The 12,704-nt window shown below is 30.2% G+C and overlaps 2 protein-coding genes across 6 annotated transcripts; both read right to left on the reverse strand.

Moving 5' to 3' along the window:
- Positions 1 to 1,846: 1,846 nt before the first annotated feature.
- LOC112791910 (uncharacterized) lies at positions 1,847 to 3,266 on the reverse strand. Of its 2 annotated transcripts, none has more exons than XM_025834944.3 (2): positions 3,079 to 3,266; positions 1,847 to 2,737 (listed from the first exon to the last, which is right to left on the reverse strand). In XM_025834944.3, exons 1-2 carry the CDS (start codon positions 3,110 to 3,112, stop codon positions 2,289 to 2,291), a joined length of 483 nt encoding a protein of 160 aa, XP_025690729.1. In that variant the 5' UTR covers positions 3,113 to 3,266; the 3' UTR covers positions 1,847 to 2,288. The 2 variants fall into 2 exon arrangements, with proteins under 2 accessions (XP_025690729.1, XP_072092350.1); XM_072236249.1 differs by lacking the exon at positions 3,079 to 3,266 and adding an exon at positions 2,836 to 3,076.
- Positions 3,267 to 5,307: 2,041 nt separating this feature from the next.
- On the reverse strand, positions 5,308 to 9,749 carry LOC112791918 (protein NRT1/ PTR FAMILY 8.1). 4 transcript variants are annotated; one of them, XM_025834956.3, is made up of 5 exons: positions 9,231 to 9,749; positions 8,738 to 8,886; positions 8,280 to 8,497; positions 7,205 to 7,764; positions 5,308 to 6,781 (listed from the first exon to the last, which is right to left on the reverse strand). In XM_025834956.3, the coding sequence occupies exons 2-5, from the start codon at positions 8,841 to 8,843 to the stop codon at positions 5,947 to 5,949; spliced, it is 1,719 nt and encodes a 572-aa protein (XP_025690741.1). In that variant the 5' UTR covers positions 8,844 to 8,886; positions 9,231 to 9,749; the 3' UTR covers positions 5,308 to 5,946. The 4 variants fall into 4 exon arrangements, with proteins under 4 accessions (XP_025690741.1, XP_025690755.1, XP_025690748.1 ...); XM_025834970.3 differs by having other exon boundaries at positions 8,738 to 8,863; positions 9,231 to 9,360; XM_025834963.3 differs by having other exon boundaries at positions 9,057 to 9,251.
- Positions 9,750 to 12,704: the final 2,955 nt, after the last annotated feature.

The following is a 12,704-nucleotide window of genomic DNA, read 5'->3' on the forward strand; positions in this document are numbered from 1 at the left end:
GGTATCTATCCCATTGGCTACTGATATGGTAATTTCTTTTATTTAGATTTATCACGTTGTCCATAAAATGTGGAGCATGCAGGCAATTTGCGTAAGAGGAAGATTGATTAAGAATTTTAATCTTGTCTATCTTGTCAAGCAAGAGCTTGAAAGAATTTAAATTGCATTCTTTTAAGGGGTACTGTTGAATTGCATTGCTTAAAACTATAGTTCCAATGATTGGTACTAGTTTTTCATCTTTTGTATGAATGCTGGTTTTTCCAACTTATCATTTAAGATGATTTGTGCATGCTGTGCTAACTTGATAACTTTCTAAATGGCTCAAAATTGAGGATGGCATACTGTGAATCTATATTACCTCCATTGGACATCAAAGCTTTTATGTTGTTTTGCCTAGCTTTTCTCTAACTTTATTCTCATTAAATTAATGTGCTGCTTCGGGTATATTTGAAACATGGACATATATTTGTAAATAATTGAATTTGATTTGCTTCAGAGTCTGATATCTTAGTCAGGCCAATCTGTATTTACGGTTATGTTAAAAGTAAATATCTGCTATTAATCAAGATGATAATTATTTACAGTTTTAGAAGCAATACTGAGTGTGCTGTTCTATAGATTTACTAAATTGTATTTAGTATTTAAACTTTTATAATATAATGTTGATATCGCACTGCAATTGTTTTGATATATATGTCCCGGTGTAGCTGTTATCTGGTGAACGATTATGCTTAAAGTCCATACTCCAGTTATTTGCCATGAAGGTTTTTCTGGATATATGTACTTCACCAACCACTGATAGTTAAGAAACTTCTTTTTGAATTTTTCATCATTTTGTTGATAAAAAAAGGTGGCACAGCTTCAGATCTTGACTGGTAGCTAGGAAGATTTGATTTAAACATTGGTCGGTTGATTACTTTGCCTAAAGGGCTTTCACTTTTTTGCCACTATTTCAACAACATTTTGACCATATAACATTATGATGATGAATCAGAAAAAGACATATCTCACTCATGAAAATGTTTTAATCACATACATGGACTTCAATTTCAAGTTTTTAAAACCATCATTTTGTTCATCGTCCCACATAACTTGTTTGCCAGAAATGCTTCGTGTTGTGTTTTCTTCCTTGATTCCTTGGAATGTTTCCTTCCTTGAGATCTTCCAAATTTAAAAATTTTACTCGAATCTATGAAATTATTCTCCTAAATTTTAAACGAATATAAATTCAAATATATAATTTATTTTCAAAAACATCAAAAGGATACATCAAGACTGGATTCTGAGCGTCTTGAAACTTTGGCAACTACTTTTCATAGTACTAGTGCATTGGTGCATCACTGAGTTACAATAATGGATTCCGTGCTTAAATTTTTTTTCCCTATTGAGGTTCTCATCTTTTTTTTATTTACTTGAGATGAAGAGAAATGTCTCCTTTTAGCAATTCCACTTGTAATTATACTCGTTCTATACTATATTGTAATCATAGTTTGACTAACTTTCTCTATAATCTTTTAACAACCGATCATATTATTGTTGCCCTACGTGACATCAAAAATTCAAAAGCTGACACTAAAGGTAATGCCAAATAATCACGCCTATCGGACTTATGAACAAAGCAACAATGACCCACTTGACAATTTTGTTCCATTCATATTACCTGATCTTGTAAATATGAAAGTGAGAAAAAAAAAAAAAAGCTAAACGCACATAGTGAATTGAAAGTTGATACTAATCATTTTTTCCCTCCATTTATCACCATTCAATGCATATTCACTAAACCCAGATTAGTAATCAACTCAGCCAAAACATAGGGTTATTAGTGAACCCACCACCAATGAATCACTGGTCAAACTGGTTGAATTCTATTTAATTAGATAAATATACAAACATAAATGGTTGTAGAGGAGGGGTAACACACCTTGAAATTTTTGAATTATTTCCAACCTCAAATACGGTGTCGTTCTAGCCTTCGAACCAGTCCGGCTTGATCTCAAAATAGGCCGTTCATTCAAGGTTTGCCGGAGTTGTGTGCATATCCGATCTCGATCTAATTGGAGAACCGAATAAAACAAGCAGCTAGTACACTGCCGTTCGGACCAAATGGCCGATCCGGTCCAATTTTGATAACGATTCAATGTTAACACAAACATTTATTTATACACAGAAAAGTATTACTTCACTACTTACCATGCATTATGTTCCCTAACATGTTGTGTTCTACTCTAGTCACAATCAAGTTCACAACTGAAATGGCATTTGGCCACTTGCAGTGCATTGAATTGCATTCATTCCACATCAATTCCCTTCTCTTGAAGCTCAGAAACAACCTCATTCCTCATCTTCATCCACAACTTCTGTGCTTCCTGCTCAAACTTCTTGCCTTCTAGCTCCTTATCATTCTCAACCATCCCTTTTAAACCAATCTTTGTTCCAATATCCGAAACAAACTCCTTCATTTCTTCTAAATTGCTGGCCAATGGGAACTGTTGGTGCTGTTTATGGTCTAGCTCCTGCTCTTCCTCCGGCCGGTGCTGGTTATCGGCTCGCTCCTGGTCTACCTTCAGCTGAGGCTTCAACTTTGAAGCTCCACCATTGTAAAGCCAAAAACCACCCATTATGGTGTAGGTGCAAAGTAGGGCTTTCCCAACTTGTTTCCAAAAGAAGTAATCTTCACTTTCAAACCCAATTTTCTTCAGGTATTTCTTGGCATGCATTGAACTCAGCATCTTGAAACCTGAAATCAATGAAACACAGTGTAGAATAAGTTCAAAAGAAACAAAGAAAGAGAAAAAAAAAATAAAGGAAAAAGAGCATCGAAGTTTTCGTTCAGACATTTCATCGAGCAGTTGGTAACAAAATTTGGAGTTCTATTGAAAAAACATAGCTCCCCAAGCAACATTTAAATCATGTTTCACTTCAAAAAAATTACTTGTTACTGTTTTATTAACATAATCTAAAATAGAAAACAGCAAAAAGTGATCTTTTTTATACTAATTAAAATTAAAAACAGAAGAGAAAAGTAGAAACTAAACACATCTTGAAGAAATGGTTTAAGAATAGTTGATTGAAAGATACCTGTTTTGGGGTCCTGAAAACGCTTGGGGAACATTTCAAAGGTCCAAGTTCTAGTCTTTGATTTTGGGTGGGTGGGAGTGGGAGTTTTTTGTGTCACCCTTCAAAATCATGATTCATGAGTTCATAATTCAAATGTGGAAAAGTTATTTTATAAATAAAAAAAGGATGAATTTCATTACTTCCAAATTAATAACACTGATTTCTTTTAATAACACTTATATCCTCTTTTCAAATTACTCACAACTAAGACAAAAAATAAGTTTTTTTTTTATGGGAAAGTTAATATTATAATACATTTATTAAAAAGGATAAAAAAATTTCCTAATGGTAACCTTAACTAATGCTCTAAAAAGTATTTGTTATCAAAAACATATTTAGATATACAAAAGGGTAATTAATAATACAATTTTTTTGCTCATGTTGAAAAAGAAAAAGGAGAAAATTGATAGCTTTGAGAATTGAGAGTACACCTACGATGTATAGATACCGACACGAATACAGTACGATACAGAATACGCAGACACACTAATTCTAAATTCTTATAAGATATGGAGACATATATATTTAGATAAATTATAATGATATTTTGCTATTTTATTGATATTAAAATATTTTAATTTTTTTAATTATATAAAGCATTTAAAATATTTTTTGTTTTAATAAATAATAATATATGTTATTTTTAAACTCATTTAAAAAATACACGTTAATATATGATAGTATTTAAGTGTGTTCAAAGTGTTCAGAAAAAAATATTTTTATTTAAGTGTATCCAAACGTGTTCAGAGACAAACTTTTTTATTTTTTATTAAGATATGATTAGACACAGAAGCGTGTTAAATAATTATCGTATCTAAAATGTGTTCATCGTACAAATACGGCAATTCAACAAAGTATTATAAAATGAAGTAATATTATCAATTTAGAAATAACAATATTTAACTCCTAAAACAATCAGATCATGTTGGCTAAATTTTTGTAGAAATATAAGGGGGGAAAATTCAACTAACTACGTAAGTACCTAGTCTTGATTTTCAGTTTTTGTTTAAAAAGAAAAAAAAAAGAAAAAATACAGATATTGACTACATATTAGCTAAAATTCTGTTATTCATTTAAATTTATATAATTGTTTACAATTAAACTGAAGTTATCAACGACTTACAATTAAGTGGAAGAATTTAAGTTGAATTAAAATTTTTAAAATTGCTAATATGAATACAAAATTACTTGCATAAAATAAATTAATGAATGAAAGACTATCACTACTAGAAACTATAAAATTATAAAGAAATTTCTCAAAATTTGACAAGTCAACAAAACTAGTTAAAAACATATCATATGACCACTCAAGTCTTTGAAAATCAAGAAAATTCAATACAAATTTTATCTCTTGCATTTTGAAAGCAACATCAACACTAACGTACACACTTAACAATTAAGTTATTAAAAAAATTTTGTTTACACGAAGTATCTGTATTATTTTTGTTAGAAAGATTCTACTATGCTGAAAGCTTTTCCTTTTTTAGGTGCAGAAGACACATGTGCAGACTACAGGAATGACACGTGGTGAGTGAGAAAGTATGGAAAAACTGAGTCTCTGCTTTGTAACAAATCATAGTTCCTACAGAGTAATCGACAGATGCTACTCTGTGGGATCTATGATTTATTACAGACTCAATTTCCCATGCTTTTTCATTCATCACATATTATTCCTGTAATCTGCACATGTGTCTTCAGCACCTAAAGAAAGGAAAAGCCTTCAACAAAATCTCCTTTTTTTTTATTATTAAAGAAAAGTTACCATAAGAATGTGAGTAATATTGAGAGTTTTCATTTTTTTTTTCTATTAAACGAGTTACTAAAAAGTAAAAATATATATATTATTGTTGTAATGTTGTTCATTTTCCTAATATATTGTTATATCATTATTGAAAAATATTATATTAAAATTAAATTATATTGTTATTGAGGTGTTCATATAAACGGGTGATCTGGATCTAATTAATTGTAGGTGTTAAACACTTAAACATACATATATTAAACTGACAAATGAGAAAACACGAGAAATTTCTCAAATAATAATAACAATAATAATAATAATAATAATAATTATGATTATTATTGTTGTTGACTTGTTGTTGTTGTGAAGGAATCAAATAGAATGCGTGAAAATTGGGAGAATATATATTAAGATTAAGGAAGTAATTATTTGAGTTTGGAAGAGTGAAATTGCAGAAATGAAACCTTCCTACATACTAAAATATTTTATTTCATCAATCAATCATGTACAATTATTATTTTTGTAACTTCAAAAATCACCATCATCATCATGACTTCATGAGAGTCAAACATTGTTTCAAAGTTGATGATATTGCTATTACAATTAAATTCATTAAAATATGCTGATGAAAAGAGACCTTTCACCAAGAAGAATGTTCACATGAAGTTGCAATAATTTTACAATGAGAACTTTACACTTTGTGGTATTTTGAAGAATTACAAAGATTTCACATTGAGATTGATTTCTGTATGCTACTAATCAGTAACATTAACTCTATCTAAAATTGTAAATAGAAAACCAAGATTACAAACACAAAAGGATGACACTCATTCATAAACTTCATAATCTAGGATTCAGCAACATAACTTTTATGAGAAATGTTTCTTGAACATAACCATCTTCGTATTTCAAACATACTATACCATTATTACCAACAGGCGAATGATATGTCAACACAAAATACGATGACAGTTATGTTCAAATAACATTATTCTAATACTTCAAAACTATGATTCGAGCAAAGAAGCTTTCGCTCGAACCATAGTTTGGATGTTTCCAAGCCGAAAACCTACATGTGATCGGTTTTTTCACCGGAGAGTTCCGACAGCTCGCTTATAGGTATAAAACTGTGCTACCACCAGATATATTATCAAATTCAGGACACTTAGAACTGTCAAAAGCCAAAAGAAATAGTCAACATGACCATAGTTGAGGTTGTCTGGTATCCATCCAAGGCTGCCATTCCTAGTACTGATCCTTGTAACAATGGTTACGAGTAGCGAGCTCAGGTACTGTCCAAGGGCAACAGTGAGTAGTGACAGAGCAGAACACAGGCTCCTCGTCGCGTCCGGCGCTTGTTCATAGAAGAACTCCAACTGGCCAATGAATGTGAACACTTCAGCACAACCTATGAGGAAGTACTGAGGTACCTGCCAGAATATTGTCATTGGAACCTCATCAAGGTTATAGTAATTATGCCTCCTTACCATTCTCAGCCTAATGACTTCCAAAATCGCGGCGGCCACCATGGAAAATATGGATATGAAGAGGCCTATTCCCATCCTTTGGAGTTGTGTTAGGCCATTCTTGTGGCCGGTGAACTTCCTAGTGACCGGCACAATGATCCGGTCATAAACCGGAACCCAAAATATGACACTGAGGGTGTCAAATATGGAAAGGGATGCTGGTGGAATCTTGAAAGAGGAGTTGCCTACGCGAGTATCCATGGTTTGTCCTTGCAACACAAACAATGTGCTCATTTGGCCGTAGACAGTGGCGAAAACAATGCCGGTTGCCCATATTGGAAGCAATCTCAGAATGGATTTCAGCTCTTCAACTTGAGTTACAGTGCAAAGTCTCCATGGATTCACTGATTCCTTCAGATTATCTAACTGTCCAACCACTGCTGCTTTGTCAAAAAACCTGTTACAAACAATAATACTCTTAGATCCCATTTGATAACATGAAACATGCTTTTCAGGACAATTTTTCTTGTCCAACTTCTCATGAAACCATTTCTACCAGAAGCTTAAGCCGACTCACGCAAGAGCTTTTTTTGGATTTCTGTATATTTTTGCATAGGCTTTCTTTCTCTTTTTATTTGCCTTATACTGAAATCCTTTCTTTTGGGATCAACAAAAATCGAATTCTAGACCTTTAGGTCATAGAAACTCTGGTACCATGTCATAAAACTATTTTCCCAAAAGCTTAAGCTAAAATGGGGATGTGGATAAAAATACAAATTTTTAGGACAGCATGTCATATATCAGGATTCAAATATGATCACAAAATTTCTCTTAATTCTGAGTTATGAAAAATCACAAATTTGTTTTGGCACTGCTTTACCTTAACTCATCTGTGTGATCAAGCTTCCTGCTTCCTTCTATAACAGACTCAGTGTCTGCAATTTCATACAACTGAGACTTATCATTAGGCACTTTAACATTATACTTCCTCATGGATGCTACTATGACCTGAATAATCCGAGTGAGGGCACTTCCTCCGGGCTTCTGGTTTCGATACAGCCGAGTACCTGAAAAGAAACTTGCCACTGCAATAGCCATGGCCACTGCTGGTATTCCAAATCCCCATCCCCATCCTACATTGTCCTGAATCCATACCAACAGCGAAGAAGCGATAAGAGCACCGATGTTGATTGAGAAATAGAACCAGTTGAAGAAAGAACTCTTGTGTTCCTTCTCCCCCGGATCAGCATCATCAAACTGGTCTGCTCCATAGGATGAAACACATGGCTTGATTCCACCTGTTCCAAGGGCTATAAGGTAAAGAGCTATAAAGCACACTGCACTTTCTAGAGTGGTGGCATGGCAATTTTCATCTCCATGGCCATGGCAAGTTGGCTTTATACCAGAAACTGATGCAGATAATGTCAATAGTGTCATTCCCTGGTCAATAACAAGAACAGATTTAGATCCTTTTTAGACAGAAAAATTGGTTTTACTTTTGAAATGCATTGGGATTTCGGAATCAATATTAATGTACTAATGTTATATGCAACAAGGAAAAAGTTCCAGCAATTCAGTTCTCACTATTGGAGCTTCAAAATTTTGGTACTTCGCTCTTTATATATCATTTTGCCAATTCAGACTAAATGGTATCTTAAAAGAGGTGTACAAGCATCCTGCATTAACACTGGATCCGGGGAAGGCCGCACTAAAGGGTGTAATGTACGCAACCTAACCTGATAAATTGAACCCGTGACTTTGAAGTCACACGGAGACAACTCAACTGTTGCTCCAAGTCTCGCCTTCAAATGGTATCTTAAAGAGTGAAGTACCAAAATTATCTATGAAAGATGACATCGCTGACAAAACTACCCGATCTTCAGATAGATTAATGAATGCATCAAGACAATGGTTGTTCAAATTGACAGTTATAGATTGAAGAGGTTTATACTCACAAGAACATAGATTATTGAGAAACATGCAATGGTCCAATATCTTCCAAGATATGAATCAGCAAGAAATGCTCCAATCAGTGGTGTTATGTAGCATGTTCCACTCCAATTAGACACATTTTTGGAAGCAGTAGCACTATGCTGATGTAGCCTCTCCTTGAAATAAAGCACCAAATTTGTGCTCATACCATAGTAAGCCAATCTCTCACAACATTCATTCCCTGTAAGTAAATGAATTATAAGCACTAATTTCGTTATTCGTCCGTGGTTCTAAAATACCCGTCATTCTGAAATCTTGGTACGTTCAAAACTTAATGTATTTGGATACGATTTGTGTCCAAATACATTTAGTTACCAAAATTTTAAGATGACGGATATTCTGGAACCAGAGTAATTTTAATATCATTATCATACCCTAATAAACATATAGTTGGAAATGCAACAGACACAAAAAAAATTACCCAAGATAAAAGGGCATGCTCTCCAAGTTCCTGTTTTCTTTTTGTTTGCTGGATTTCCAAGGTAATCCACTGTTCCATCTTTTGTGTAAACATCATCTTCTTCCATTATTGTATTTCAGAATTGGCCTAAGTATTCAGGAATTCAGATACTGAGAAAAAAAAACAATGGACAGAATCATAAATTAGAATGAATATTGTTTTTGAATTTTGAAAGGCAAGCAAGTAATAATAATAACTACAAAAGCTTTGCTAAAAAAAAGATGATGCCTTTAGAAGAAGAACAAAACTATAGAAATTATGATTGAATCAATATAGTTACCCAAACAGAAAGCAACAATCCAATATTTCAATGAAGATCAAGGATTCAAGTACATGAATCCAGAACAAGTAAAGATGTAATAAAGTAGCAACAAATGTGTTTTTCAACTTTAGAGTCAGAATCTGAGAGGATAAACCTAAAAGCATGTGAATGAAAGAAGTGAATCTCTCTAACCTTGTGAATGCTGAAGTTGCCAACTTATGCAAGCATGTGAAGAGTAGAATAATGATCCAAATATTGGAACCTTAAATACTGCTTTCTAGGTTGCCCTTGTATTTTGAATATTTGGAAAAAAAATTATACTACTTATTAGTGATTATGCTTGAGATTAATAAATAAAAAAATTCATCACTATTCTATGTTATTTTTGCACTTTACTTTGACTTCTCTTAAATTTTATTTTAAGAAGAGTAAATTATGACTTTAATCACTACAAAGAATACGAATTTAACTATTAAAAAAAAAAGTACTTCTTTAATTTTGCCTAAATTTTGGAACATTTTGTCAAATTGTAACCATCAAGAACTGAATTGATAAATTTTTTCTAGAAAAAAGTTATTGTTATATTTACTAATATATTTAACATTATACTTTACTCAATACAAGAATATTGAGTATATTACTAACTAAATTTTAAATGAGATTAGTGTATAATTTGTAATCAGAGGCTTCTTAATAAATTTTAACGAATCTTTAAAGTGACTTGAAGTTAGAATATTATAAGGTAATCAGAGGCTCATAGTATGAGTCTTTGTTGACTTGTCTCCACCACATGTAATGATTGAGACTTTGAGAGATACAGATAAATATATAATAATAGTATTAAACTTTAATTTGGGTATCCAAGTATCTAACCTTATCTGAGAGACAAATACATAAAGCACAGAGAAAATTTAGACAAGTTTTGATTCTTCTACTAGTTATTAGGTCAGCTGGATATTATGAGTTATCTATGACTTTTCAATTTTTTAGTCTATGTTCATACTTAGGAGTGTTTACATAGAGCGCTAGTATGAATAAGTATGAAAACTCAATTTTTTATTATAAAATTATGTTTTAAATTCTCATTTTTTTAGAGGATTTAATATTTACAATTTAAAATTTAATATTTAGAATTCAAAATTTATCATAAAAGGATAATTTTAAAAAATAACTAATATTAATTGAAAAATAATTGATTTCTTAGTTAAACTCATATTTTTTTGTTTTTTTTATCTCACAACAACAACAACAAAGCCTTGTTCTATTAAGTGGGGTCGACTACATGAATCAAACGATGCTATTGTGCTTTGTCATGTATCATGTCTATAGATAGACCGTTTATATGTAGATCTCGTTTGACCACCTTATAGATGGTCTTCTTAGATCTTCATCTGCTGCCTTTTGCCCCTTATCCAAATAAAGAGAAAAAATAACAATAATTGAATTGAATTACATATATTATCCATTGTCCATAAAATGCTACAAAGCATAATAATTGGCAAAATAAAATAATGATCATTCAAAATATATTGTCAGTTATGCAATCTTCCAAGAAACATGTTACTCTTATAGAGTTAAAAATGGTGAGAACTGAGAAATTCTCTTCATTGTTTGTAATGCCAAAACTATATTATAACATGTAAAATACAAATAACATGAAAATAGGTCTTGGTATACTTTCTCATTATAATAATATTAAATGGTAAATTTTAATTTAGTTATTTAAGTATAGGTTTTTTTTGTATTATTAATCATATATTGTTTTGAACTGAATTAGTTATATAATATTGTTATACGTAATGATAAAGCTAAATATTACAAGAGTTAAATGCTTATATAATTGGAATATTAAATGTTAATAATAGGAATAAATTCAATATTTTAATATACTTTTATATTAGTTAGTTAAACAAAACTTAGTGATATATTTTATGGTGTAAGACTTAATGATTGAAGAGAAAAAAAAAATTGTTTTTTAGAGAGGCTACACAAGCGTGTGGGGAATCATAGGAACACAAAGTGCCAAAGCAATAATAGCGAAACTGTTTTTTAATATTAATAATGTTTGCTTCAGGAAAAGCTAAATACGCAATTACTTTCAAAAAGGAGAAAAAAAAAACAAAAAAATAGAAACTGGAAAGCACTCTTTTGGATAGAGCTTTCACATTATTTTATCATCACTCTATAAATTAAAAGAGTTATATATATTCCATAACAAATAGTCAAATAATGATATTTTAACCATCAATCTTATATTTTGAAGTTCATAAATTTAATCTCTATAAAGATGAAAAGTTAAATTATCATATCAATATTTAACACACAAAAAGAATGTTTAATTATCAGTATTATTAATGACTGTTTCAAATATATTTATTAAGAAAAAAAATTGATTTTGGTATAGATATACATAGTACCTTTATATCGTACAAAAAAAAAGATTTTACTAACATATTCAAATATTTATTTAGATATGTTTTATATTATTAAAATAAAATTTTAAGCATAAAATAAAATTTTAAGATTATTTTATTAGTTTCGTCGCGTGTTATCAACACAGTATAATTCTTCACATGACGTTTGAAGAAGAACATCTAACAAGTAACCATTTCAAATGTAAAGTGTATACTGTATACACCTTCCATTAACAAAATTAATCAATATTTGTGGTTTGAAAATTACGTCATTCATTTATCATCAATTATCATGTCCACATGAGTAATGACAAATGCATGTTGACAAGTCGTAACATGCTGTGTTGACTTAATTTTTTCTAACCAGTTTTAATAAATTTACCATAAGAATTATTGCAACTATTGAAAGTTGTTTATTGGACCTAGTTATTTGTGTAATCATTTAAACTTTTTAGATTTAAAAGTTAGTAAAAGAAGTTTCTAACTTCTAAAATAATGGGAGATAAAAAATACTAAGTTCATTACGAAAAACAAAAAGTAAGAATTACATTATAATTTTTATAAAAATATCATTGAATAATTTTAAGTCGCTAAAAAACCATTGTTAATTTATTACACGTAGATTGTTTAATAGTCCTATTGAAAATGGTGTTAAAAAGAACCGAAAAAATTAAAGGGACGATGGATTTGTAAAAATATTTGTTGTTTTTATTTTGTATTTTTATTTTTAAAAAATGATTTTTATTTTAAATTTTTCATATTTTTAAAAATACAATTGGTTTATGAAAAAAAGTTTATTTTTAAATATAAAAAATAATAAAAAATATTTAGTTTATTTATTTTCAAAATATATTTTTAATATTTTAAAATCATAAAATTATATTTTTATTAAAAGTACGATATTAGTTATTTAATTTTTTTATTAAATTAATAATTAACTTTTATACAGTATCAACATGAAATAAATTACTATCTTATCGTATTATTTTAGAAAATTTAGTATCTCTTATCAAACAGATATTTTAAAACTAAAATTAAAACTAAAATAAAATTAAAAAAAAACTAAAAAGGTCAAATGAAATAAAAAAAATAACTTGAAAACAATTTCATCTTTTCAAAGAGAATGCATAAGTTAGAAGTAAAGAATGGGTGCCCAAGCATTAAGAACTGAGTTAGAGAACATTAAAAATACTAGGTGAATGTGACGTGAGAAAAAAAAATCATATAAAAAAAATAGAAAAGATTCTAACCC

This window comes from Arachis hypogaea, chromosome 1 (genome assembly GCF_003086295.3).
Source record: "Arachis hypogaea cultivar Tifrunner chromosome 1, arahy.Tifrunner.gnm2.J5K5, whole genome shotgun sequence".
NCBI classification, from domain to species: domain Eukaryota; kingdom Viridiplantae; phylum Streptophyta; class Magnoliopsida; order Fabales; family Fabaceae; genus Arachis; species Arachis hypogaea.